This window comes from Mustela putorius, unplaced genomic scaffold (genome assembly GCF_011764305.1).
Source record: "Mustela putorius furo isolate JIRA1106 unplaced genomic scaffold, ASM1176430v1.1 tig00000228_pilon_pilon_pilon, whole genome shotgun sequence".
Lineage (NCBI taxonomy): Eukaryota > Metazoa > Chordata > Mammalia > Carnivora > Mustelidae > Mustela > Mustela putorius.
Window position 1 is genome coordinate 4,607,862 of NW_025421322.1, and position 24,960 is coordinate 4,632,821.

A 24,960-nucleotide genomic window follows, 5' to 3' on the forward strand; every position below is an offset into this window, starting at 1 on the left:
GGATTCGTATCTGAGACAAGTCATTTGTATCCAGTGTGGATGGACCAGACAGTTGAAGAATGAAACAATTTGGCCTTTCACCTTTAGGTCACAAGCTCAAGATTAACAGAAGCCTTCATCATGGCTTCATCAAGCCTTTCTCTGGCTGTGATTTTTTTTTTTTTCTCTTTGGCACATGATTAATGTTTTGTGAGACCAGATTGAGGACACAAAATGTCACTTGCAACTCGCTTTATGTTTCAATGCCATATCCCTACATTTGGACAAAATGACATGTAAAGGGGATTTTTATTTAAAAATGAAGGTCTTGCTTAGGTGTCTTTATCTTACACCGGAATGATGTCTGTCTCTGTTTAATTGCAAATGCCTGGACAACACTCCAGCATGAATCTTAAATGTAGATAAGCCATCTTTTAATTACAAATCTGAATGAGCATCCTGAGACTTTGACTAAATGATGTCATATAAAATGTGCACAAACTGTTTTATTAAAAATACACCAGAATTTAAGACACTCCAAGAAATGCTTAAACTTACTACAGTTATAATGAACTCCACAGATGAAGGAACAGTAGAGAAACAGTTCTCTGAGGAGTTTGAGTATTCTTTAAAAAAATGTAAACAACCCCCTTGTGTTCTTTCATTTACATTTTTCTAAAACACTCATCATTTATTAAAGGTCAGTTTTTGGAGATGAGGGAAAGTAATATGTGCTTTTTTTTTTCCTTCTCAAACCCCATCTGGTAACTTAACCTCTGTGTTACCAGAAGATTGATCCCAACTCATTAAGAAAACTGAATTTCAGTCTCAGTACATCTAACTGGAAGTTTGGAATCATATCCCTTTCTTCATGTTTGCACTCTTGGGCCTAAAGGAGAGAAAAAAGTTTATGAGAGCAGTTTATGTTGATTATATAAGGACAAATGGAAAAATGTCTTTAAAATAATTATACACTGGACTCCAATTTGATTAAAGGTTTATAAACCTTTAAATAGGTAAGACATATAAGACAGAATTAGATAGGATAGACCAGAATAGAAACAGGTAGGATACTCTGAAGAGATTAAAATTGCTAGAAGAAAATCCACCAAAATATTAACAAGAGTTATTTGTGTGCAAAATTAGAGACTTTAAAAAAATCCCTACTTCCTATATTTTCTAATTTTTCTACTGTGAACATGCATTCACTTATAATTTTAAAAATTAAATTTACTCATGTATTTGCTTCATAAGTGTTTACTGAGTACCTACATGTCAGGCATTATGCTGAGTACTGGACATAAACTGGTAAAAAAACACAGACTTGGTTCCTGCCCTCTTGTACCTATAGACTCTAGTGATGGAGACAAGAGTGAACTGAGAATCAAACAAATAGTTTCTTAGTCTCAGGAGGGAAAGTGAAAAGTAGGAGTGTGAAGTGAGCCTAAACTGGAGGGACATGACCTGATCTGGAGGTGCTTCCAGAAGGCTACCCAGAGAAAATGACTTGAAAACAGTTAGTTAAGTGTGAAGGAAAACAGGTCCATGCAAGGGAAAGGCACTGAGGCAAGAAGGAGCTTGATGTGTTGAATGAGTTGAAAGGGGGCTAGGGCGGTGTTGGAGGGACAGGAAAGAGCTCGTGCAGCTGGGGTTTAGCAAGCAACTGAGGAGTGGCTCATGATGCGGCAGGGGTTGAATCGGGCAGGACATTCAACCCCACTGGAGTCAAGGTCATGATTAAAAGCCACAGCGTAGAATATGGTAAACAACAGATAATTGTTGCTCCTAGTTACTTTGATCTCTCTTAATCCAAGACTCTTTTCTTTTTTATTTATTTATTTATTTTTTTTTTTGTGATTAGTGTGGCTGTCAAGCGAGGTTCCACTCTGAGAATAGGGAGATTGGTGAGAATCAGTGGGTGACAGAGTGAGTCCCCAAGGGTATTTGGAAGAATGAGGTGTTTCAGGGCCCCTTCATCAACTGCAGCCAGAAAGTACTGTCCACCTTACTTAGGGGACCTTGTGCATGACTAGGAGTGGATTCTGCCCCACAAGACACCTGTTCTGGATGAGGTTCTAGATTGGGTCTTGTTCCAGGCTGGATTCCAGGTACTTTGTCGTTATGACTCCTCAGGCCTCATAATCACTTAAATCACTGTGCTTGTGAGTTATATGTCCCCTTTTATTCTCCCTCCCCTTGGGAAAATGGCAAGTGACCTAGTGCAGCATTATGACATTTAGCTCCACAACCACAAAATAGAGGCCACAAGAGAAGTATCAGTTCCAGTGACCTCCCCTTGTCTGCAAATGGATTGGCTAATTAAGATTTTTTTTCTTGCATTCTCAGTTTGAGCATCTATTCAACTATTCTTTTCATTTACTAAAAAGATATGTTTATTAGTTTTTAAGCCATAACCTAACCAGAGGGATAGAAGAGGAAACACAGAAATGCTCAATCACTTTGTCGGTGTCTGGATATAACAGCAACAGACAGAGACACCATGAAGTGGAGAAGGAAGGTCTCAACACAGAAACATATTACTAATTTGTTGAGCCTCAGCAGATGAATGGAAGACATGAGCTGATGGATGACTCTTAGCTGACAGAGACACCAACAACTGTTTTTCAATGAACATTATCTTTCTTAAAAACTGCAACTTGGCTTACACTGATTCCAGAGCTGTTCAGCCTCTTAACAATAGAGGGAAAGTTATGGTTTTATTTACATCTCTCCCTGAGCAGATTTACACACACACACATCCACCCTCCCCCTTAAGGGATCTGGGGATGTATTACCTAAATGATCCTTACTTTCTGTAGGGTACAAACTGTGGCTTTGGTAATTGGTCTTGATTGTCGAGTGTAGAAGGCCAGGAACATGGTAATTCTAGCCTCCAGTACTCTGCTCAGAAACGTGCACTACTCCATACTGCATTCTTTGTAGCATGTTAATTCATTTTAAAATGTTAAAAGTTTGAGGGATCTCATTGTTCTTTTACTCTTCTGTGCGTATGATTTCTTTTGCAGGAGTATAAATCAAAACATATTCTTGGAACATTTAAGATCTCTTTTTAAGGTATTTTTTGTGCTTATCCTGGAAGTATAGAATACTTTGTATACCAGAGCTAATGACAACAGATCTTTTAGTGTTTCTGTGTTGTAACAATCGCCACTGGGCAGACAGCTGCCAAACATCTTGCAATTAATCTGATGCACGTTGGCTTTCGTATTCTTTTTCTTTCAGAACAAATGCCCTGAGGTAGAGGAGTTGGTCTTCAGCCATTTTGTGATCTGTAATGACACACAGGAGACACTGCGGTTTGGCCAGGTGGATACTGATGAAAATATTCTGCTGGCGAGTCTCCACAGTCACCAGTACAGCTGGCGCTCCCACAAATCCCCACAGGTATTTGAGAAACAGCCTTACAAACACAGCAATTGTGAACGTTGGGGATTCGTTTATTCTGCATTTGTGTGCCTGTGTCCAGTTATTTCCCTTTTTAAGTTTCCCAAGGAACCACACGGCGTAGCTGCCTCTGACTGAAACCCAGGAAGGGTTTGAGGTGGGAGCCCAGCACAACCTTGCTTCTCTTGGAAGGGAACAGTCTCCTGGTTATCACAGGTGCTGCAAAGGCAGCTCGGTGTGACCGTGATGCGGTTGGACTCTAGAGCCCAAGTTTGTAAGCTTTGATCCTGGCTTGGTAACCTTGCTTTGCTCTCTGGGCATCTGTTTTCTCATCTATAAAATGCGGATAATGGTAACACGCATTTTTGTAGGGTTCTGAGGACTAAGCCAGTTACTGTGTATAATGGCACTAGAATAGTGCTCGAGATACTGTAAGCATTACACATTGGCTATTATTACTTAGGCATTTGTTCAGATTTTTACTACATACCTACTCTGCCCGGCATGGCCAGGGACATGCAAAGACAGGGAAGTCACGGTCCTTGCCCTCCAAAGACAGCTCACAGTCTGTGACCAAGGGGGCACTGAGAAAAGACATACCAAAGGATGTCTGTTTTCCAAGTAGTATAATTCCATTTTCCTGTCACTTTAGATGGGAATAATTAGAGGGATGTGCCCTGCAGGGATAATATGAGGATGAATTAAATACAAAGATGTGGTCTTAAATGAGTAAAAGAAATCCTAGGAAGTCATCTCAAGAATAATGTATTTCTAAAACTCTGGGTAATAAGGAAACTACTGCTTGTGATTAAAAGAAAGTCATTAGATTAGAGAACAAGTTTTCCCATCTGGTCTATAGACCAGCTTCAGAATATGTTATGCCCTCCGGGTCCCTTTTGCTTCTCCCCCGCCCCCAGTAGCTAGATTCTGATTTTTTGCTCGCTTTTTCATCATACTGCCACACTGCTAGGATAGAACTTGGAAAGGTAGACACAGTACATTCTTATTTAAGAATATTTATTTAATTCTAATAAACCTGACAGGACATTAGAACCACATAAATCCTTTTTTAATAAAACTTGTTAGGAACATTTCTCAGATGAGATAATGTTGTATTCATCTTTTTTAGAGTGAATGACATGCCCTCTCTAGAAATTTCCATGTTCTTAAGTGGTTGAGTTGTTTGCCCCTTATAACATAGTTAAAAGCCAGTTTGTTTGCTTGTTTGTTTGTTTCAAAATATCTTTTTGGGTTTTTGTGTTACTAATTGCAGAAGTGAAAACATACAGACATATGGCAAAAAAATTAAAGCAAAAACAAACAAACAAACAAAAAAACCCCCAGAACTCCTATAATGGCAACCATCCAGAGACAACCCATGTTAATACTTGTCGTATAGCCTTTTAGATGTTCAAAAAGTTTCCACAGTAATTGCATTTTTTAGGGACGGGAGAAACCTCTGGGAAGGCTCAGCTCCATGTAGCCCTCTACTGTGCCCATGGCCACGGCACCCACACCCACACCCACCCACACTCCAGCCTCCGCCCACAGAAAGCAAAGTGCAGAAAGCTTACCTCCCTTCCCAGTCTCTTTAAGAGACCCTTGGTGACCCTCAAGTTTCCCAGATACTGGGGACTCCCCCATGGTTCAGTTGGTTAAGCCTCTGCCTTCAGCTCAGGTCATGATCTCAGTGTCCTGGGATCAAGTTCCACATCTGGCTACCTGCTCTGCAGGGAGTCTGCTTCTTCCTCTGCCTGCCGCTCCCCCTGCTTGTACTCTTTCTTTCACTCGAGCACTCTCTCTCTCTCTCAAATAAATAAAATCTTAAAAAAAAAAAAAAAGATTTCCTGATACTGGAGCCAGGATGAGAAGGGTGATCTTAAGAGCAGCTGGCTCAGAGGTGTGGAGAAACAGGAGGCTTCATGTTATAGACATGCAGTATCTGGGTGGGAAGGAAAAAAACAGGAAAGAAGCATGGCTGACCGCTACCAGCATGACACCTGCATATTTTACTCTTTCGCAGGTTTTTAATGTCCTTTTGTATTTGTTACTAGTTTTGTTTTCACAATATCCATGTGCGGTCCACATCCACGTGTGTTGTATGTGTGTTATAACTAAGGAGACAAATGGAAATGTTAGGTTGAGATGGTGGTAAAGTTGGGACTGAAATCCCTATCTTTGGATTCTCAATAGAGTGTCATTTCTACGTCATTGTCCAGCTCTCTTAGGTTTGGGCTGCATGGTTTGTCTGTTAGAATAGCAAAGCTGTAAGGTTTCAAAAGATAGGCTGAGAATCGCTAGTCTGATACTCCATGTTTAAAGCCAGACTAATGTGGAATTCTTAGTCCAAGTAAATCCCTTGCAAAGTCTTAACTTTATTACCAAAAATAATAAGAACCTTTTTATGACAAACTGGACTCAAGACAGATATCTATTAAACTTTTCTTTTTCCTTTTCAATTTGCAACGGCATTCTCTGGATACAAATTTTAATGAGCTGTAAGCATTATAATCTTCAAGCTAAAACTTAGATCAACTTTGTTTAAGAAAGAAAAAAATGGTATCTCTTTACAAAACTCTGTAAGTTGAAGGAAGTGTGTTTTAGGACCCTCTGAAGCCAGAAGTCTTAATGGGCCCAGAGGGTCTTCATGGAATTCCTTACATCCACAATTGCGAATTCTGATGTGTTCTAATGAGAGGTTACATCTGAGGCCCAGAAAACCTAACCGCTTAGCTTCAGACTGCACCTGGAGGTAGTCATAGCCTTGTAAGTGAGCAAACTGTTGCTTTTTCCAGACTCCACGTCATATCCTGCGTTGCCCAGCAGGCTGCGTTTTAGGAACATTTGTGTCTGCATGTTTATGCTACCTTGGGTGTTAGTCAATTCATAACCTCAGGGAGGATTTCCAGAGGTCATAGAACTTAACTCCACTAAACAATGTAGCTTATATTGCAGAGATCAAGAAAGTGGCAATGACAGCTGGAAAGGTTTCAAAGAGGTCAGCAGATCTTAGAACCACACAGGAGGTTGCTAACAACAGTAAGTCTCAACAGAATGGGAAGAAACATGGACACACCAATTCCAGAAATCCAAAGCCGATTTTAAAATCAAAAAGTTGTAAACTCTCCTTATAGTTTCTAACACATGGTCTGAGGCAGAATCATTTAAAATGTTGGATATCCCACAACCGTTGCTTGCCTAAATAAACAAAGGAAGAACAAAACTAATTCCCAGGGAACAGTTGAACATACTCGGCTGCACAATCATAAATGCCATCCCAGAGGCCCTCAGATATCCCAGTTCAGTAGACTTCAGATCCAGTTGAGTGAGAATAACCAGCAAGCGACTGGTCTTCAAAGAAGTGCTTCATATTGTAGGAAGTTGACTCTAAGGACTAACAGGTGTGAGTTGATGGTATCTTTCCCCAGAATATGGGTAGTAGGTGCAGCGTAAGGTTAAGGAAGGATTTGTTTAATGTAGCCAAACTGAATATAGGGACACTTCCATCAGCCAGTAGGATGCATGTACAGGCTGTTCAAGTTGACTTTCTTTCCTTGCTGATAGAGAGCACTGTTGGCTAGTTAAACTTGAAATAGAAATGCCTCTACCTTGGATGTAAGGAATTACATGTGCTTTTATCCTCAAAACATGCACAATTTATAGATGATGTGTTTTTTAGAATTGCAGAATTTCGACTACCAGTGACTTAATTTCAGTAATCAAACCATCTAGCAAGGTGAAAATGGGCTCTAGACAGAGCTATAGAAGTTAATAAAATTTTACTCCAAAAGGGACTTAATAGAAAAAATGGCAGATATTTTAAAATGCAAAATATAACAAGGTAAGAATTTTGAAAAGCAGCGGAGCATCTGGGACATACTCATTAAAATAGTCAGATTTAGTGAAAAAAATAGAAAATTGTATATTACTCCAAGACAGAGGTTGGCAAACTTTTTCTGGGTAGGGCCATGTGCTCCATATTTTAGGTCTTTTGGGGCCTGCATGTCTCTCTCGCAGCTATTCCTCTCTGCACAAAAGCAGCCGAAATGAAAGATGTGGCTGTGTTCCAATAAAACTTTATTTATAGACCATGAAATTTGAATTTCAGTAACTTTCACACATCACGAAATAGTATTTTTCTTTCTTTCTTTTTTTTTTTTTTTTGACCATTTAAAAATGTAAAAACCATTTTAGCTTACAGGCTGTACAAAAATAGGCAGTGTGCCCCATTTGGCCCCCAGGCCATAGCTTGCCAGTCTCGCTTGAAGGCCTCTCTGTTGACAAAACTCAATTGATGGTCAGTTGTCTCACTCTGACCTAAGTATTTCTGTCACTTGAAAACTTGGAAAAATGTTTCAGAAATTATGAAGTGACAGGTAATAGTTTAAATCTAACACATATGACCAACCTGTACTCACCACATAACAGTAAGATATGTTTATTTTACTTTTTCTGGGCTTGTACAGATAGAAAATCCTCCAGTTCACTGTATATAAAATTATTTTAAAGTGAGATCTGATCACTTTTCCTCTTGTCTAAAGGGATAGTAATAGGTTTTGAGTATCTACCTCTCTTATGGTGAGTCCAGCCTGTTGTCAGCTTCATTAACTACACTGTAACTCTCATTCACTTCACTCTTTCCATATCCATTTACATAATGCGTATGTATATATATGTCATAAAGAAAGAGCACATTCCTTATTGTTAGAGTCACAGTTTTAAAAATTTAAAAGCTGGGGCGCCTGGGTGGCTCAGTGGGTTAAGCCTCTGCCTTCAGCTCGGGTAATGATCCTAGGGTCCTGGGATCAAGCCCCGCATTGGGCTCTCTGCTCAGCAGGGAGCCTGCTTCCCCCTTGCTCTCTCTGTGCTGCTCTGCCTACTTGTGATCTCTCTCTGTGTCAAAGAAATGAATAAAATCTTTAAAAAAAAAATTTAAAAACTGAGTTAGGGAGATAAGGAAATATTCTATGTTGGCAAAACTGTTTAAAGTGATAAATTTTTCAGGTATTTGCCTCTATTACATGGCACATGGTGTGCATGTTAAAGTTTGTTTAGAAGATGCAAATGGAATTAATTTTTCCTCTCTAGAAAGCAATTTAATAAGCACAAAAGCTATTAAAATGGTCACAACCTTTGATTTAGTAAATCCCCTACTAGTAATCTACTCTCAGGAAATAATCTAAATCGAAACAGAAGTTTATATACCAAAAATGTTTATCACAGCTTTATTTATAATGTCAATTAAAACTCAAAATATCAGGGCACATGGGTGGCTCAGTGAGTTAAAGCCTCTGCTTTAGGCTCAGGTCATGATCCCAGGGTCCTGGGATCAAGCCCCACATCAGGCTCTCTGCTCCTTGGAGAGCCTACTTTCTCCTCTCTCTCCCTGTCTGCCTCTCTGCCTACTTGTAATCTCCGTCTGTCAAATAAATAAATAAAATCTTTTTTTTTAAATGTCACTTTTAAAGCTAAATTTGAGTAAAATTTAACATATCTGAATAATAAACAATTATTAGACCTTCAGATTTTTACAGAGAGGAAGTGGTAGCACATCCTCTCTGTAAAGGAAAAATCTCTGTAAAAAAAAAAAAGTCTCTGTAAAAATCTGAAGGCCTATCAGTCAGAAAACAGAATATAAAATAAATATACAGATATAGATACATATAGTATGATCTTAGCAATATAAGAACAAATGCATAGAAAATGCTGGAAGAATATATATCAAAATGTTGCCAGTGGTTGCATCTGGGTGGTAGGTTAAGATGATATTTTTCCAGTTTATTACATTTTTATGTAGGTCTCAAAAAGGGTATAGATTACTAAAGCAGAAAGAAATTAAGTAAAAACCCTGAAAAAAAATTTATGCACAGACTACAGGGAATTTCAAACACTAACTGGAAGAGTGGCAAGTGCAGTGACTTATCAGTAGTGGTTATCTTAATTCTTATATGAACGACTGCAGGTTTCTCTCAAATATTCTCTTAGTTACAGCTTTGCTGCACTCCAGTCTATCTTGCAGACTACATCTCAAGAAACTTCCCTGAATAATGCTTTAATTATTGCAATTTCCTGTCCAAAAATCTTCATAACCTCCCCATCTTCTATTAAATATCCAAATTTTCTGGCATCCAAGGCCTTGACTCAGTCACTCAAAAGCCTTCTTGTCTGCCATTAATTCCATCTAGCAGCTGATTTGGTCTCCCAGCCTCCCATTCAGTTTTAATCCACAAATGTTAATTTATTGTGATCTCTTGTGTGTAATTAAATATGTTCATTTTTTTGTAAAGAACTTACTGTCTAATAAGGGAGTCAGAAAAGTAAACAGATTTTTATGGACATGATCAGTATCTATCAGGACATTATTGCAGTAATTCAAAACAGGGGGAAATGACGGGTAACTGAATTAAAATACTAACCATAAGGAAGAAAAGTGAGAGAATCAGGAAGTACAGTCCATTGCTTCTGGATATGGCCAAGGTCTGGATGGGAGTGCAAAGAAAATGTTTCCAAGTCTAACCTGAGGATGAGAATCTGGCAAGGCTTACCGGTAGAGGGGATATTTGTGTGGAAGTTTAATGTTTAAGGAAGAGTTAGGCCGATAAAGTGAGGGTGGCAGTGCTGGTGTTCCAAAAAAAGGAGTCAGCTTGTGTGAAAGCTTCAGAGAGAGGACACAGCCAGGCCCGTAGGACAGCTGGACTGATCTGACTGCAGTAGAGAGAACACGTGAATCCGCAGGATGGGAAAGTAGGTAGGAACCCTTGTGTTCTGTGCTAAGCAGCTTTAGTGCTGTCTCGAGACCATGATAACACAAAGAAAGGCAGGAGAAACTAAATACTTGAAGAGGTCAAAGTTGGCTTTCCACGGAGGCTGGGTTTGAAGGTCAAGCAGAAGTTGGCCCAGTGAACAGTAGTGGAGGAAGGACATGACACAGAACCAGGGAGATGTAGATATATTGGTAGCATGTCATGTTAAGGGGGATTCGGATTTTGTTCACAGTAACTCAGACATAAAAACTGAATGCCCCGCTGAAGAGATGTGTGTTGGTAATGTGCTCTTGGCTGTGTTGGGGAAGTCCAGATATGGAGGAATGGCTAACCTTGGTGGGGTGAATGCTCCCACCATAGCTGATCTCAAGCTACCAATGATTTAACAACCAGACCACAAAATTCCTGACTGTTCAGCAGCGCTTTTTCACAAATGAGTTCGAGCCAGCTCCAGCACACCACAGTTCGCAGGAACTGTGTTCTGAAGAAACCGGCAGTCCATCTGAGGAGATCCATCTGTATGTGATGGGTGACTTTTGCCTGCGGAAGGCTCACAGGATCCCAGCTGCATCCTGGAGAGATCCCTGTGGTGTAGTTGGAAAGACAGTCTGGAGGACACGGAGGATGCCAGCAGGGAGCAGTGTGGCCCTGGCCACAGAGCCCCGGCGTGACAGAAGTCATAGCGACTGAGTCAAGGCAGAGGAGAAGTCAGCACTCAGGGTAAATGCCTAGCAGACCCATCCTTCTGTGAATAACAGCTATAAATTCTGAGGAAAACACAAAAAGAACTACTTCTGGAGACTGAACAAAGGCAGGCAGATTTTGGAGGGGAACCAAAACTCAGAGCAAGCGTCCTGCAGAGTGAATTCCCCGTTGTTTGGTAGCTGTGCTGGATGGCAGTTGCAATCGTTTCAGTGCAGGGGTAGCCCGTTGTCTTCCTGGCTCCAGGTAGCAGGGGAAAGAGCTCAGGCCACCAAGGCTGCTAGAGAGTGAGGAGAAAATCTTGGATGGGGGGAAGCCAGAAAGTGGGAAAATAATTCGGCCCAACTGTCCACTGACTGCGGAAGCACTGGGCCTGCGGAAAACTAGAAGCAGCTTGTACCCAAGGCTTCAAGAACCAAATGAAACCCAGCAGCCACTCGTCCAGGTATGAGAGTTTTCCATTTGAGTCTTAATGAATTGAGTACTTATTAAATCAAAAACATTAACACTCTGGAGCAGTTACAAGAAAATCCAGAGTTTCCACAACAAAACGTTGACAGTGTCCATAATACAAACCAAAATTATACAACAAATCTCAAGAATCACCCCCCCAAAGTAGTTCAGTTTCAAGAGAAAGATAATTAACAGATGTCAACACCAAGATGACCTAGAATTAAGAATGACCATATACTTTAAAGCAACTATAACAAAGGAGAGGGTATTTTACAGTTGTTATTAAGGTCCCAAATTAGTTGATTTTTAATCAATCAAAAGGGAGAACATTTTGTGCACCTAACTGAATCAGATAAAAGCTCCAAAAGAGGGGCTGGGCCCTTTTGTGAGGAGAGAGAGAGAGACCCATAGGCTCCTGCTGGCCAGGAAGTAAAATATCATGTGGTGAGTGCCTACAGAGAAGGCCAGGGGGCAGGGAGCTGTGGGAAGCCTCCAGGACCTGCAGGTGACTGCCAGCCCCAGTCATTAGTAAGTCAGAGTCCTCAGCCTGTAGCCACAGGAGAAGACATTCTGCCAACAACCTGAGTGCACTTGGAAGTGGATTCTTCCCTACTTGGACTCCTGACCCACAGACAGAGTGATGGTAAATGTGTGTTCTTTTAAGCTGCTAAATTTGTGGCAATTTGTCTTTCAGTAATAGAAACATATACAACATGACAGAGAAGAAAAGGCAGTAAACTGGAAGATAGGTCAGTAGAAATCATCCAGTGTGAAAGAGAGAGAGAAAAAGATTCAAACAAAATTATTCGAACTGCAGGGACCTGTGGAACAATTTCTAAAGGTCTAAATATGAGTAATTACCATCCAAGAATGAGAAGAGAGAGGGAGAGTTGGGCCAAAAAAATTAAATTAACTCAAGAAACATCCCAAGTTTTGTGAAACATAAAAATTTGCAGGCCCCAGAAGCTCAGAAAACCCCGAACAGACATTTCAAAGAAACTCACACTGAAGTACCTCATGAGGAAACTACTGAAAACCAAAGAGAAAGAGAAAATCTTGAGGATTAGCTGTAGAGAAATTGTAGGGAAAACTATTGGAATAACTATGAACTTTTCTTTAGGTATCAGAAAGGCTAGAAGGGAAGGTTTGTGCTGGAAGTGATCTGTTCAGAAGTCATTTGGGAGTTACAATCACCAGGATTTGGTTACTGGTCATGGAAGGGAAGGGCCTAGTTTAACTCTGAGGTTTCGGAATTAGGGGACAAGTTGGCAGTGTTGCTGTTGGCCCAAGACAGGGAACTGAGTAGAAAGACAGTGTTTTAGAGACAGAGGATGGAATAGGACTTGAGAACACAACAGGGTGACTCTAAAATCCATGTTGGACATGTTGAGTTTTGGGTTATTTGGCAGGGCAGAAAGGATGATATATTAGAAAAAACACAGATTTGTAGCCATACGTGCCTGGGTTTCACTCCTAAGGCTTGTTAGCTATGTAAGACTGGAAAAGGTTCTTGATTCCTTGGAGCTTTGTCTTCCTCTTCTGCAAAATCAAGAGATTTTTGTGACTATCCCATGCAATAACATTTATAAAGTTTCTAGTGGAAAACTCCGCTCTCTATAACCAAAGGTTCTTTCCTTCCCTGTTCCCTTTCTAACCAGACATCCAAGTGGCCATGTAGAGGAGGAGAATGAATGAGAGTCAGAATGTCATAAGAATAGTCTGGCCTAAGAGGTAAAAATTGGGTTTGTCATCAGTGCCTAAGTAGCACTGGGAGTAGATCAGAATGCCCAAGGAGGCAGGGCTAAGAGAAGAGGACTTTGTTAGTTATCTCTTGTAGTGGAACAATGTACAGCATTGGTGTACAGGCAAAAAGATGGCTACTGCAGACACTCCCATTCATAAAAGGAGAAAAGGGAGACCCATAAATTACTGGTCCATAAAAATTCTAATATCCAACCAGATAAATGTCAGAAGTTTTTTGATTAGTAATCATTCACACTCCTGCTCAAGAGTAATTGTCCATGGCTCATGGCTTTGGACTCTTGGCTCAAGCCTCCTCGAGTCATCCATCCTTTTTCTTGAAAAGTATCCTTTGTTTGCACTTCATAGTCTGCTCAGATTTTTTTGAGTAGTTTTCATAGTTTTCAAAATTCAGTATAATTTTGAAGACTCAACAGGCCTCTTTACCATCTTACACTTTGTGTCTTTCAGTCAAAATTGGCAGTGTTTATGTGAATACAATTCTTTAAATGACTCTGTGGGTCTCTTGTTAATCTTACTGAGATTTACTACAGTGGACAAAATCATGTATCTCTTCAAGATAATTCCTTTCTGCTTTGGGTTTTGCTCATGCTGCTGAGTGTCTTAGAAGCCCTTGTTTGAATAGTTTACTGGGACAGCAATTTAGATCTTTCTGCAATCCTAACAAAGGATTTTATAGCCTCATTCTTAGCTTCATTCCTAAACCAGCTTTCCTGGTCATGTCCTGGAATTGATCTTTGCATAGAAACCACTTCTTGATTTTAGCATCATTTGCCATCTGAAGGCTAGAAATGTTGAAAACTAGCAACTCCTGCCTCCTTTTTATCTAACACTTACTTCTTAAGCTTCTGTCAACCCCTCTCAGACTTTAATATAAGCAGCAGATAGAAGCCAGGAGCTACTTCAGCACTGCCCGGAAATCTCCTTAGCCACATCACATAGTCGATTAGGCACATTTATACTTTCCATGTCACTCTAGTTTATAGTGTTGCTAAGCTCTCTGCCATGACATAGCAATGTCCCTTCCTCCATTGTCCAACATCATTGTCCTCATTGACAGCCTCCTCTCAGGCCATTAAATAACTATTAAGAGTAACTTTGAAGCACCTTAGATAGTCACCAACACTCTTCTCAAGTCCTTTTAATTTCTGCCCACTTGCCTGCTCCAAAGCCCCTTGTGTTTTTCGGCTTTTGTTATAGTAGCACCTCACTTGGAGAAAACAAAATCTATATTAGTTACATATTTCTGTTTAATAAATTACCCCAAAACCCAAGTAGATAATACAACAGACATTGTTTTTAATCTCCATTTTATTAGCCAAGAATTTGAGGAGTAGTTGAACTGGGTAGTTGTAGCTCAGAGTCCCTGAGAAGGTCACAATCAAGACATCATCTGGAACTGTAGCCATCTAAAGGCTTGACTGGGCTTGAGAATCCATTTCCAAAATGGCTCACTCACGTGGCTCTTGGCTGGAGGACTTGGCTCTTTGCTACAAGGATCTCTCCATAGAGTTGGCTGAGTATTCTCATGACATAGCCGCTGGCTTCCCCCAGATCAAGTGATCCAGATCAATTTAGAACAAGACAGAAGCCATAGTGTCTTTTATGACCTAAGCTCAGAAGTCATTCATTGTCATTTCTGTGATATCTTAGTGGTTACACAGATCAGTCCTATTCAGCATGGGAGGGGACTATGCAAAAGTACAAATAGCAGAAGAGGGGCGCCTGGGTAGCTCAGTGAGTTAAAGCCTCTGCCTTCGGCTCGGGTCGTGATCCCAGGGTCCTGGGATCGAGCCCCACATCGGGCTCTCTGCTGGGCGGGGAGCCTGCTTCCTCCTCTCTCTCTCTCTGCCTGCCTCTCTGCCTACTTGTGATCTCTGTCTGTCAAATAAAATAAATAAAATCTTTAAAAAAAAATAGCAGAAGACAGGGATCACTCATGCGATCTTGGAAGTGTGGTGTCATAAGGAAATTAGGCTAAGAAATGAGATCCACTGGAAGGGGTAAGAGGTATAAGAAAACTAAGATATAATAGGAAAAGCCAGACATACAGTGTCCTAAATTAAGCCAAGAAAGGAGAATATCTGAGGGGGGGGGACTTATCAGATGCCATACAGAGATTGAGTAAGACAAGAACTGAAGAAGCCATTGTAGTTGGCAACTGAGAGGTCATTGGTGGCTCCTAGAAAGCATTTTCATGGCAAAATATGGATAGAAGCCAACTTGAAGTGGATTGAAAATGAATAGAAGGTGAGGAAATGGAGAGAATCAGCATGAATTTTTTTTTTTTTTTAAATCTTGACTGGATGTTAACTAGAGAAAGCTGCAGTATCAAGCAAGGGTTTTAAATGGAAGAAAGTTGGGCATGTTCTATACAGAAACAATGAATAGCAAAGGTTGATATGCAGAAGAGAGAAAAAATGATTAATGGCATACGGTCTTAGAATGGGAGAGGAGGAAGGATCCAGACCACAGGTAGAAGGATTGACCCTACATGGGAGGAGGTTTGTATTGGATATCCACTGCTGCTTAACAGAGCACGTCAAAATTTAGTAGCTTAAAAAAATGCATTAGCTCAGGGTGTCTGGGTGGCTCAGTGGTTTAAGCCTCTGCCTTCGGCTCAGTTCGTGATCTAAGGTCCTGGGATTGACCCTCACATCCCGCTCTCTGCTCAGCAGGGAGCCCGCTTCCTCCTCTCTCTGCCTTCTCTGCCTACTTATGATCTCTGTTTATCAAATGAAGAAATAAAATCTTTTAAAAAATGCGTTAGCTCATGATTCTGTTGGTCAGAAACCTAGATGCCCTCAGGAGGTTTTTCTGGTGTCTGCACTGCTCACTTGTGGTCCAAGATGGCCTCACCTACATATGTGCAGTTGTCAGGCTGTTGGCCAGGGTACTCTTGGTTCTCTTCCATGTGACTGCCCCCAGCAGACTAGCCCAGACAGGAAAACCAAAGCAGAAACTACTAAACCTGTTGAGCCCAAGCTTGGAGCTCACACAGCATCTTCTGTCACCATTTCTTCTTGGGCAGGACAAGTCACAGAGTTAGGCCAGATCCAAAGAATAAGGAACTAAGTATTACCTCTCATTGAGAGTTGCTGAGAGAATTGGGGGCCATTTGCAACTCACCAGGAAATAGGAGAGAGAGAATGAGCATGAATGTGAATGGAGATGAGGTCATAATGGGTATTTGCTGAAGGTAAAAAGAAAGAAAAAAAGAGTAAGAGGCTTTAAAAAAAAAAAAAAGGAATTTTCCACAGCATCTAATCCTATAGCCTGCTCATATTAGGCATTTGGTAAATGTTCACTGAGTAAATGTTTTCATTACTTATTTATAACATTTCTGACATTTTTTCAAGAACATAGACTTAAAAGCTTAATTATTTTAACAATATGAAAATTATAAACTTGTTTCAATCCAATTGGATATTGTGTGTGTGCTATACAGATACACAAAAAGAGGTCTTGTGATCTCAAAATGTATCTTCTGTATACTGTCAGTGAAATTGGGCTTTTAATTAGGAGTGGCCCCTGGTCTCCTCTACCTCCTCCCCTTTGACCTCCCAGTGGCTTCCAGTGAAAACAAAGACAAAACTAGGACATCACTACAGGGGGGAATTCACAGTATTCTCCAAAGGAGAGTACCTTTCGAGTCCATGTGCATGTCCAAGTCTTCCCAATTTGTTCTTTTTTCATTTTTTTTAAGTAAACTCTACACCACACATGGGGCTCAAACTCACGACCCTGAGATCAAGTGTTTCATGCTCTACTGACTGAGCCAGCCAAGCACCCCCAACTCTTCCCAAATTAGCTGTGAAAAATTCTTCTTGTTTGTCATAAACTAAAAGTACTGTCGTATAGTTAACCAAATGTTCCCGATTTAAAGTAAATCATTTCAAGTTAACTTTGCCACACATAATCTCCTTTTCTAGCCATGGAAGTCAATTCCCAGAAACCTCCAGTATGGCTCTTGTTGTGTAGGGCACAGCTGCCTGCAACTAGCAATTCCATGTGGGGAGGAAGGATTGTGTGCCTTTGCTCCCCAGTGGCAGTAACAAGCTTCTTTTTACTGTTGCTGACATTAAGATAGCTAAAATCAACAGTGAGGTAAACACTTCTTGGGACCATCTGGCAAGGATTTTAATCCCAAATATTCTGTAAACACTGACTCCGTTTGAGTACCCGGAACCTACTGTCCAGTCACCACCAACTGCGTCTTTATTTCAGTTTTAGGCAGTAATTGAAAGAGCAAAGCAGTAGACTGGAGACTCTGTCCTTTCACCTTTCTCTCTCAAATATTTCAGCTTCATGAGAGACTACAAGAGATTTACATTCTCTGAGGAAGCTTAGAGGGCCTTATGAAGTGACCAATAGAGGTAAATGGGGCCCTAGCAGTTTTGGTCATTAAGTATCTGGTAGCTAAAGCGTACTTGGAATGTCTTCATTTTCTGTTGGGAAATGCATTCACTCTAAATGAGAGGCAGAGCTTTGGGGCTGAGTTTTATTTTTCCTGTATTTTTCAAAGTTTCTTCGTAAAAATGATTTGCAGTATAACCTAGTTAAGACTTTTAAAGTCTTTCCCCAGAAATGGCAAAGATAGGATTGTGATAGGGCACTTTATTCAGTCCCAAGGCTGATTTCTGGAGTTTTCTACAAGCCTGCATGAAAAAGAACAACTGGGGATTATTTCAGCTGTGAAGCACCCAGCGGAATGACTGCTGGTGCTGCTAATGGTCTCTCTGTCCCTCCTCTGGCAATAAATTTTAGATATTGAAATATAGCTTTGGAGAAAAATGTACTGAAGATTCCTTAAGCTTTTTACAAGACACTCAGAGGTTTTTCACAAGCCCGTGCTCTGGAAATGTGAATTCTTGATGTCTAAACATAAAGGTCCTTTACTGAACTAGTTTTAAATGTGAATTTTCATACGGAGTACTTGGAGAAAGGGAATGCAGCTGGACCATTAAAGCATGGTATTTTGCCATTTTTAAGTAATGGGAAATACTGATTAAGAATGGTATAAAGATTTCAGCATACATAATGTGATTGTCTCTAATCATAACCTATTAGCACAAGTCTGTAACAAAAGCATTAGCTCTGTTAAAGACAATGGCACACCTATTATACTGTGGTACTTTTTAATTATTTCCATACTGAACAGGATATTGAAGAGCTTATTATCTAAAGGTCAGAATAATGCCCAAGACATGGCCAAGCCCAATGAGTGTCAGATGCATGGAATGTTGGATGACTTCATAGTTATGAAATTATTTCATTTCTCATGATAATTCCTGACTTGCCAAGTTAGTGAATTTTAAGAACTCTGAGAGCAGATTTTAAGATAAATGTGAAATAATCCATACTTTTGGAGTCAGGGACTTCCCTTCAGGCATTAGTTCATATTTGACTTGCTTGACTTACACTTGGGGATAAAATGAGTTAGGACAAGGTCTAAGATACCACATTCCCTTACTGGGAAAGAAAACCAACTTGCACAACTTTGGCTCATGTTTCTTGTTATACAGGCACTGAGAAGCAGCGGTTGCCATGAAATACTTTATTTAACCTTTACAAAAATGTTTTCTTAGTATGGCAAGGCAGTTTAGTTAAATGAAAATAAATAACTATAAAAAATTTTGATTTCTTTAAATCCATCTGTTGAATTCTTTTTTTTCTAATTAAAAATTAAGGATAACAATTATAATTGTCTAAATTGCCATGATGACTAAAAATAAAGATTGTGTCAAACTGTTTTATCCTTTCTTAGGACACGTGTTGGCATGTCTTCTATTTTACACTAAAGGAAACTTTGCTGAATGATGAATGTTACATTTGAGAACAATTTAAAAGAAAGTTTTTTAGGTTGGGTTTCTCTATTGTTTATATTTATATTTAGTCAAAATTGATTTTCAGACAAAACAGTTTTGCTCACAAACTCCAAATATTTTTCCAAACCTGAATGACTATTAAACAGTATGTCTAGTTTTTGTCTTACTGGTTTCCATTCTCAGTTCACCTAAATTAATCTTTATTGTTTCTGTCCAACATGCTCTTTTCTCTTCCACTGAAAAGTTGGGTCCAACCAAGGGCATGGTGACCATTGGCTATCATTCTGTCAAAAGAATGTATCTATACAACACTGAAATCTCCTGGCTGTTGGAGATTAAGCAATTGAAGTTGTTATTTGATTTAATTAGTTTAAAAGAAAATAAGAATTATCTCATATTTTATGGACAGACTATCCTTTTCTGTACTCACACGTGCAGATACACGTACATATCACATTTTCTGAATCTTCACTTTTCAACACTTTGTGGCAGTTGTTATCTTAAAAATACACAATTCTGGATATAAGGCAGCCATTAGTATGTTTTTTCAGTCACATATCATTTAAATATAGGGAAGTCCACGCCCTCTAGAAACATGGAAACAATATATATGTGTAATGCTGAACTGAGTTCTTCAAAACCAGTATGTCCTTTCATACGTCTTTTACTATGTGCCTTTGTATCTGATTTTATGATTAAAATATCCCAAAAATTATACATAAAATTATATTTTTAATATATGAGAGAATTTGCTCACGACATCTTCTTGCAAGAATTTTTTTGATGTATAGAATTTTTCACTAATTTAGATAATTTGGATTTAGGTAATTTTTTAGTAAAGAATATACTTGAAGCATCTCATTGTTTTGTAGACAATGTATAAATCAGAAGTACCACAATTATTCACCCTACTCTTACTTCCTTTTTAACTTCTTTTTCATAAGTATATAATTTTTAGCTGGATACTGAGCAGAGACTGATACCTGAACAGTGAAAAACCATAAATGAATTTTTTAATTTGGATTTCTGTTTAGAGTTACTTATAAAATATAATTCTAATTTTAGAAAGATTCTATGATTTGCTTATAGATACGTTGAAACATGGATAAGCCTTAATGTTTGCTAGAAATGTGTGACATTTGACATCCTATTTACCCATGGAAATTCAAATAATTCACCATAAACTATACGATGGAAGGACACAATACACTGTTTTAAAGCTATAGAGCCTTATAGATGGAGGATATGATTGAATTATTTCTTATTTATATTAATTGTGTATATTTTGTTTTTCTTTCATACCCTGACATTTTCTGTCCTATTTCTTTATATATTTGTTTTTTAAAGTTTTCCCTTTTTTTTTTTTTTGTAGCAGTTATTCCTACTTGCTCTACTTCTGTCAGTAGGAATCCTTATTCTGCAAATGCATTTTTTAGTTTTTCCTGCATTTATTGTTTTATCTAATTACCTTTTTATATCACCTATTTATTTTAAGCTCAGGCTTTTTTCTGTTTTTGCCAGAGTGTTCCTTCCTCTCAGTGGCTTTCTACAGTTTTACAAAAATCATGTATTTTTATACAGTTTAAAGAAGACCAAAAACTTTCTTGATATTCTTTGCCTGAATTCTGCAACAGGGTGTTTATGGTAACCACTCTCTTCTGTTCACTTTTTAAGATGCTATCCTCCTCCCTTTGCTTTGTAATTTTTTTTCCAGTGGTCACATGGGTTATTTTCAGTGTTTGTCAGTGATTATAGTATATGGATTGTCCCTGGTTAGAGTCTGTTATCACTTGAGGAACAATGAGATTGTTATTCTCGTCCCCAGCTGCAGGGCAGAAGGACAAAGTCAATTTCTGTCTCACTTCCCGCTTTGTAGCTGGCATGTCCTACTATTTCTCAGCTATACAGAGGTGACACCTTTTCCTACATCTTTTCATGGTTCTTGGATACCCCAAACTGTCACACTTTATGAAAAACTACAGTTCCACTTGTTCGCATCCGTTTTTGTTGCTCCTGAGTCCTCCTTCCTCTGTAACAATTATCTCATGATGACTGCTCATAAAATACAGCAGCGCATGGCCACAACCTGTTTCTCCCTGGGAGCTACTCTCCCTCTGTAGATGTTGAAAGACCAGGGAGATAGTGAAGAGCAGGACATCAAACAGCCTAAGAAACTGTCAGTTACTTTCTGCTGCATCTCTAATGCTCCGTCAGGTCCCTGGTGTTTACTGATGACTGATGCCCGGAGGGGAAGCAGCAGCCACTGACGGCGAATTCTGTGCCTCTTTCGCCTCTCTTTCCATACCACTCCCTCAAGGGCAGGTCCTCTTCTGACCCTCACGTCTCCTCAACCCCAAGAACCTACGCATGCCTCTGCCTGTGTAAGAGCAAGATCTGGCTTCCTAAAATGATGATTTTTGTTCCAGTATGACTCTTTCCTTTCCGGGATCAAAATTCAGTGGTTCCATTTGGGTTAAGATCAAAGCTATCAGAGGATTGTAAGCCGATGAGTTCATACTATAAAGTGAATTTTACAAATTACATTGACAAGAAGTAGGATAAAAAGTTGTTTGTTGGCAAAAACGGTTTGAAGCTATAGCTTGCTACTTTTAGAACCTGTCCCTGTTTATAATGCAGTCAGTGTGCTTTGTGGACGTTGATTTTGTGCAGAAAGACCCACTCCAAGTTAGGCTGGCTGTCGCCTGCTTTTGTTTAGCAGAAACAACAGCCCTATCTATCTTTTATTTACTCTATTTCAACATGGTTTTTTCATGTTATTTCTTTTCGTAACTAATATGTCCTCTGGTCAATCTTTTAACTCCCCAAGCAGAATACCTCTGGAGTCCTACAACAAATTTTCCTTCCTCTCATAAAATTTTGCAGCATAATTTTTCTTGTTAAATATCTGTTTCTTCCACTCCATTCTGAGCATTTCCAGTGTGAGTAATGTGTCTCGTTCATCTCTATATCCACCACGTGTGGCTTAGTTCATTGGCTTATGGTAAATATTTAATAGATGTAGATCCTAAAAATATTTGCTATATTGGAAAAATAAAAAAAAAACTATTGCCCTGGGGAAGAAAGCTCAAGTAATTACATTAAACTGCTCCAAGGATTATGTGAATAAGTATTAGAGCAAACCAGACCCTCTGGGAGGGGCTCAAAGGCTACAGAGATGAACTGACCATCATGTCACCCTTTTTAGCAAAGCGGCTGCAGTGCAAATGAGAAAGTGGTGACACAGACTGGGACAGAGGGGGAGACTTCAGGCAGGAAGCTGAATCTGAGTTCCTAAAATAGAAACGTGTCATTTCTTTTCCCTTAAAATGTAGACTCTGTATGCTTTCTATCAGACGTTTTTCTTTTTAATAACATTAATGTTTATCTGATTGCAAAATAATACATATTTATAGTATGACATTTGGAAATTACATAAAAGCACACAAAACACATACACAAAGGACTACTTAAAACACATAACCCCAAGATAACCACTGTTAGCATTTCAGCATATTTCTAGCCATTTTCTCCCCTAAAAACATGCACAAGTACTTTTTCTTCATTTTACAAAAACGGAATGAATGTATACTGCACATGTCTTTTTATAATTGCTTTTTTCCCATTACTCTATCGCTAACATTCTCAATGTTTTTTCGTGCTGTGATTGTTTTCTTCAGTAGTTTGAGAGGATTCTACAATCTAAGTGTGGTTAAGCACACCAGAGTCAGCACCACTTACTCTGAGTTCTGATCTTATCCCTGCCCTCCCAGCGTGGTGGCCCTGGGCAGCTCGCACAGCCTCTCTGTGACCTGGTTTGCTTTTTCATCTGTAAGATGGAACAACAGTACCTACCTCATAAGATTGTTTTAAGGAATAAATGAGAAAATGTATAAAATGCACTGAGGCCAATGCTCGGCACATAGTACGTGTCTAACAAATGATAGCTTTCATTGTTTTTACAATATTTTATTTGACAAAATATTGTTTCCTAGCAATGCCTAATTTTTATTATTAAAACAGTGCTGGAATAAGCTTACATCCAGGTAAATCTTTGCACGTGTGTATGATTATCACCCTACAAGAAATTCCTATGTAGAATTGATGAGTCAATATCTGAAACTCAAGATTTTTGACAAGGGCTAGACTCCAGCGACAGTGTTCATTCTAACGTGTGTTGGGACTGTGCCAGGTTTCCCTTTTTGTAACAGGTTGTTCTGGGCTGATTTCACAATATTTGTGGCCTTCCTTGAATTCAGTTACGAGGGCAAACCTACAACTACTCCTCTTTGGTGGAAGAGCCAACAACCCAGCGCTCATGTGACGACAGAGTGGCCTCTGTTATCTCACCTCCTGGACCACTGATTTGGAAAGCTTGCTTTCTCTTTCTCCTTTTCCTTCCAAAATACCCTGCATCAAAGAGTCCAAGTTATCCACTAGAAAATAAATCAACATGATTTATTTCCACTCTTCTCGTTCTTACTTGTAAGATTGTGTTCTATAAATAAATGTAAAAGAATATAGAGGGTCCTGAGAGTTCCAGTATTGAATCAGGGTGACATGAGGCATTAGCCATTATCTAACAAGTTTTCCACTTGGTTTTTTAGCATTACATCAGATACTCTGAACATCCTGAAATGTAACTGCCTTGACAAAACAGTAATGAGCAACATATTTCATTTTATTTTTATGTTAATTTATTAGGACGGCATATACTATCGGTTCTTTTTTTTTTTTTTTTTTTTTTAAGATTTTATTTATTTGACTATCACAAGTAGGCAGAGAGAGACAGAGGCAGGCTCTCTGCTGAGCAGAGTGCCCGACGTGGGACTCAATCCTGGGACCCTGGGATCATGACCTGAACTGAAGGCAGAGGCTTTAACCCACTGAACCACCCAGGCGCCCTGTACTGTCAGTTCTGCTTGCACATTCCAAATAAGCAATTAAACTTGGATCTGTATAATTTGATCTACCGCTTTCCAGATATTATTTTAGATAGACAAGAAATTTTAAAACTATTTTAACTTAATATTCCTCCAAAATGCTCACCTACTCTATCATTTGGGATCTACTTTTGGCTTTAATATCAGTATTACTGGGTCTGAATTGTGGATTGGAAGGATTACATTGATTTGTAATTTAATCTAGTATCATCATCCATGTGAAGTAAATCTCCTGTGTTGAAAGGTCATTCAAAAACTTGGGATTGTTTTTAAGAGTACACTTACAGTTGATAAGCACTTGATAAGTACTAAGAGTACACTTACCTTGATAAGCACTGAATAATACATGTAACTGTTGCATGACTGTATTGTATACTTGAAATGAATAATACTATCTATTAACTACACTGAAATTAAAATTTTAAAATTTTAAAAATACAGTGAGACAAAAAGAAAAATATTTTAAAAATGGGAATTATTTCTAAATTTTTATTTAATACTGTATTTATGACATTTTATGCACAGATACCACAGATATCACTAAAAATTTTTAATGTCTACTTTGGATTATTTTTCAATAATCCTCACTCATTTATTTATTCAACAAATATCTGTTGAATGCCTACTATGCACTAGGTTCTTGGGATATAGTGATAAGTTTAGAAGTTTAAAAAATACACATGATGCCTAAGCTTTAATATATATTAACAATACATATTTAATAGTTTATTTCACTTGGATTGAATGTTAATTTTTTTAGAACACCTAAAATTTCTACCAAGCGTATAATGGATTGGGAAAATTTTTGAAGTTATTTCAATTTTCAATTTCTTCTTAGAACATTACATATTACTGTACAGTAAATTATAAAATTCAAAAAAGTATAAGTGAACCTGAAGACATTTTTTATTTGTGATTATTTGGGTAGGAATCATCTTGATGACAGTTTTAAAACGAATAGTGAAATAAAGTTCACAGACAAGTATCTGGTACCTTCACTTATGTTTAGGATATAATTTAAAAAATAGAGCCATCCCCCTTTCTTTCTTTTTTTTTTTAAAGATTTTATTTATTTATTTGACAGAGAGAAATCACAAGTAGATGGAGAGGCAGGCAGAGAGAGAGAGA

General features: G+C 38.8%; 1 protein-coding gene across 5 annotated transcripts in view; it reads left to right on the forward strand.

The window, feature by feature from the left end:
• The window catches only part of VPS13B (vacuolar protein sorting 13 homolog B), a 762,523-nt gene that overhangs the window by 671,920 nt on the left and 65,643 nt on the right, over positions 1–24,960 (forward strand). For all 5 annotated transcript variants that reach the window (XM_045077980.1, XM_004768902.3, XM_004768901.3 and 2 more), the window contains exon 43: positions 3,223–3,384. In XM_045077980.1, the coding sequence (XP_044933915.1) occupies positions 3,223–3,384 (162 nt within the window). The remainder of the gene's footprint in view (positions 1–3,222; positions 3,385–24,960) is intronic.